General features: G+C 42.9%; 1 protein-coding gene across 1 annotated transcript; it reads left to right on the plus strand.

The window, feature by feature from the left end:
• The first annotated feature begins 2,018 nt into the window (after nt 1-2,018).
• LOC116050911 (protein ALP1-like) lies at nt 2,019-3,118 on the plus strand. The gene is made up of 2 exons (XM_031301130.2): nt 2,019-2,095; nt 2,499-3,118. Exon 2 carries the CDS (start codon nt 2,582-2,584, stop codon nt 3,116-3,118), a length of 537 nt encoding a protein of 178 aa, XP_031156990.1. The 5' UTR covers nt 2,019-2,095; nt 2,499-2,581.
• The last annotated feature ends 1,369 nt before the right edge of the window (nt 3,119-4,487 follow it).

The raw sequence follows: 4,487 nt of genomic DNA on the forward strand, positions 1-4,487 counted from the left end.
TGAAATATGCACTCAGTGTTGTGTGTCCCAATCGGGACTTCAGTTTTTTTTTTATTCTTTCTTTTTAGAAATTGAAGTCTAATTTACAGTAATGTTGTGTTTTTACAATAGTATGTAAATATGTGTAAAATGGAGTGTAAATAGACAGAGACTTGGTGTTACAGTTCATGAATTCTGAAAGATGTGGCCATTGAATGCATTTTCTCTCGGGAGGCAGACACCGTCTCTACATTTAAGAATAAACTTAAAACTCTCCTCTTTGATTAAGCTTATAGTTAGGGAGTGAGGAGTTGCAGCATTCGCCCTAGACCGGCAGGGGGAGGGTGTAAGCTGCAGACACAGCGCCCCTTCTCTGCTTCTCTTCATAGTCCAGAAGGTTGGATATCTCATCCTGGATGTTGATGGCTATCTGTCCATGCTCTGAGGTCTGCAACCTTGGTGTAATCCTGGACTTTACCCTCTCTTTCCATACTCACATCAAATCCGTCACCAAATCAGACTTTTTTCATCTCAAAAACATCTCAAGACTCTGGCCATCACTCTCTGACTCCGTGGCAGAAACCCTCATTCATGCTTTCATAACCTCCCGTTTGGACTACTACAGACAGGCACCAGTATGTCCAAAACTCTGCCGCCAGGGTCCTCACCCACACCAAGACCTGGCAGCACATCACCCCAACCCTCATCCACCTTCACTGGCTCCCAATTAAGTCCCGCATCAAATATAAAATCCTCCTTCTCACCTACAAATCCCTCCATGCCCCTGGCCCACAGTACCTCTCTGACCTCCTCCATCCATACACCCCACCCTAAAACCTGCGGTCCTCCGACACTGGCCTGCTCTCCATTCCCAACACCAGACTCTGTACCTTCGGAGACAGAGCCTTTAGTGTTGCAGCCCCATCCCTCTGGAACACCCTCCCTGCAGATATCCGAAATGCTACATACCTAGACATTTAAAAAAATAAAATAAAACTCCTGAAACACCACCTGTTTACCACAGCCTACAACCTCCCTTAGCTTGGCCACAGTAAATCTGTAAAGTGTCCTTGGGTTTCATGAAAGGCGCTATATACTGTAAATAAAAGTTATTATTATTAAAGTCGTCAGATTCATCTACCAACCCTTAGAGAGCTGGCTCAGGTTTGCCTTGGACCAGCTCTTAGTTATGCTGTGAAAGTTTTAGACTGCCGGGGTACTTCCTTCGACACACTGAGCTCCTCTCTCCTCTCTCTTTCCATCTGTGTGTATTCATGTTCCAGAAATGCTTGTTACTAACTTAGCTCCGGGGAGCTTATTCCCCGGAGTCCTTATGTTTTCATGACTCCCACTTTTACTTGGATCAGGGTGGCATCTAAAACATGGTTGCAGCTGCCACCGTGGCCCTGCTACGCCCTACTACGCCCTACTATGCCCATGTCCGCCCAACAAGAGCCTGAGTCTGTCCGAGGTTTCTCCCTAAAAAGAAGTTTTCTTCACCACTTGAGGTTTCTGCCTAAAAGTTTTTCCTCGTCACTGTCGCTCTAAATGCTTGCTCTTGGGAGAATTATTGGAATTGTTGGGTCTTTGTAAATTATAGTGTGGTCTAGACCTACTCTATCTGTAAAGTGTCTTGAGATAACACTTGACACTATAAATGAATTGAATTGAATTTTGACTAAAAGCAATAAAAGGTGATCCACAGTTTAATCTGCATTGACTTCTGATGTGCTGACTATGAGTTTTGAAAAAACATTGTGTGGTTTTTGTCATCACATTGAAAACATTTCACAAAAGTGTAACCAGCTGGCAGGGAACGTTCCCACAAGTTCTAATAACGTTTTAAAGGAAACATTGTAATCTAATGTTCAGAGAACGTTTTAATGCCGCGTTCTATTTGTCTTGTAATCGCAACTTGCAGCTCGAGGGTGACGTCACATCCGTGTTGAAAAACAAATAACCGCGGGTTGTTGTGTTCTGTTTGGCACACAACACGACTAGTCGGAGAAAAGATGGACGCCTCCAGGAAAAGGAAAGTCGCTCTTGCGCTAGCTCTACAATCCAAGTGTGTGGTTCATCAGCTAAATCTGGAAGAAGATGATAGAAAGCGGAGAACGTAAGTTCATGTTTCAGCTTATTTGATAGTAGTCTATGAAAATGTTTTAACCACTATTTTAATCAAACATTCCGTTGCTAACGTTACAGCCTGGTAAACAAATGCATTTAACGTTAACGTCACTGTTAGATGTTATTATTTGCCTAAAAGGCTTTATTTATGTGTAACATAGGTTTTTGGATGTACCTAAGATGTTGAAAGAGATTAGTGGAACTTTTCTGAACGAAGGTTTTCTAAGCAGAAGGCTGTACTAGGATACGTTATCCTGTAACAAAGAAAGGTGCCCCAGTCTGCTTTCTTTGTTAGACAGACGCACTGATTGTGCAGCCTCTACTGGATGATGTATGGAATATCCCTTTTAATTAGATTCTAGCTATAACATGTATGTTTTCTCTTTCATCAGGACACTGATCTCATTTATGTTGCGCTCCAAACAACGAATCATCCTCAAGACGTGAACAGAGTGGGAAATCATGTTCAACTGGAATGATGACACTTTTGAGGATCTCAAAACACCAGTTTCAGTACCTCTTGACAAAGTTGCAGGAGAACGGCCTACACAGCGAGCACACACAAGGAAGGACTCCGGTGCCTGATAACAAGAAGTTGCTAATGTTCCTGTGGTATATGGCCAATCAAAACAGCTTCAGGGAGATATCTGACAAGTTTGATGTGTCACAGTCCGCAGCGCACGGAATCATCCGGCAAATGCTGACCATCATGTCAGGCATTGGGAACACCTTTATCTCCTGGCCAAATGCGTGTGAGAAAGCTGCCTCTGCTGCTGCCTTTCACCACTCCTGTGGTCTTGATGTGGTTATTGGGGCGATTGATGGCTGCCACATCAGGGTCCAGAGGCCACCCATAAGAGGAGGGGATTACATGAACCGCAAGGCATACTACTCTGTACTCCTTCAGGGGATTGTGGATGAGAGGGCCCGCTTCATCGACATCTTTGCTGGACCACCAGGCAGGGTGCATGACGCCAGAGTGCTGAGGAGCTCCACCTTCTACACACAATAGCAGGAGAAGATGGGGGAGCACTGTCTGCTTGTCTGATAGTGCCTACATTGGCCAGCCCTTCCCATTCATCAGAACTCCAAAACGCGATAATGGGGCTCTCACGGTGGCAGACAATCAGCAGAACACGAAGATCAGCCGGGGGAGGGTCATTGTAGAGCAGGCCTTTGGAAGAATGAAGTGCAAATGGAGTCAAGAATGAAGTGCGTCTACATGACCTACAGAACAGCCGCATTGACTCTGTGGTCATGATCATTATGGCTGCTTGTTTCTTACACAACATGTGTATTGCTGCTTCAGACGTATGTGCAGAACACCCACGTGGCTGCCCAAGGCAGGAAGATGACAATGAGTAGACTCATTTTGAAAGCTTCTAAATACATTTACTCTTACTATTGTAATTGATGTATCATTTGTATATTCTGTGTGTACTAATAAAAATGGTTTCCCTAAATTGAATGCTTCCCCATTTTGTAGCCCACAGTATGGTTTTGAGTTTTTGTTTTGAATAAATGAAGTGAAGGATTGAGTAACATGCAAGAAAGTATTTATTAGCAATAAAGAATACTAAATGAGAAACATGGAATAAAAAATTGAAGAAAAAATAAAATATATACAACTTAACTTAAACTATAAAAAAAAGAATAAAAAAAAATATATATACAACTTAACAAACTATAAAGAAATTGAATACAAATATATATATACACAACTTAATAAACTAAAGAAATTGAATAAAATATATATATATACACAACTTAACTTAAACTATAAAGAAATTGAATAAAAATATATATATATACAACTTAACAAACTATAAAGAAATAGAGGGAGGGTGACAATTTTGTCAAAATGAAAGTCAAAATTTCTCCATTCGTGTCACAAGGCTCTCAAAGCCCTGCTGGGAAGACCTCATCTGTGCCATAGTCTCCTGGTGGCGCTGCTGGCTGGCCATTTCTGTTTCCCAGAGGAAAGTCAGGAGGTCATCATCCCTAAGATGCTTGCGCGTCCTTGGGGTGGTACATGGTGTCTGTGGTGGTGTGGAGTTGGATGCTGTGCTGGTTGTTGGGCTGCTGGGTGTCTGGGTGTGTGGGAGGTGGTGGCAGCGGATGTGGAGGCAGTGGCAGTTTCACTGTGAACCACTGCTTCCTGTCTTCGGACATCCAGCCCCTCTGTTGTTCCCACAACAGGGAACACAACATCATGTTGGGCCCCAAGCAGATCATCCATTTCTGGAAAGAATTGGTCCATGTTGTTATCTAAATACACTAAAACACACACGTACACGTTACATTATAGCCATGATTTAGCTTGAGTTCCTTGACCTATGTTTTCAGGTCTCAACTAATTATCACACATGGGTGATTCTCCA

The sequence above is a fragment of the Sander lucioperca genome, chromosome 12, assembly GCF_008315115.2.
Source record: "Sander lucioperca isolate FBNREF2018 chromosome 12, SLUC_FBN_1.2, whole genome shotgun sequence".
In the NCBI taxonomy this organism is placed as follows: domain Eukaryota; kingdom Metazoa; phylum Chordata; class Actinopteri; order Perciformes; family Percidae; genus Sander; species Sander lucioperca.

Coding starts and splice junctions, on each gene's coding strand:
- LOC116050911 (XM_031301130.2), top strand. CDS start 2,582: ATGATGACACTTTTGAGGATCTCAAAACACCAGTTTCAGTACCTCTTG.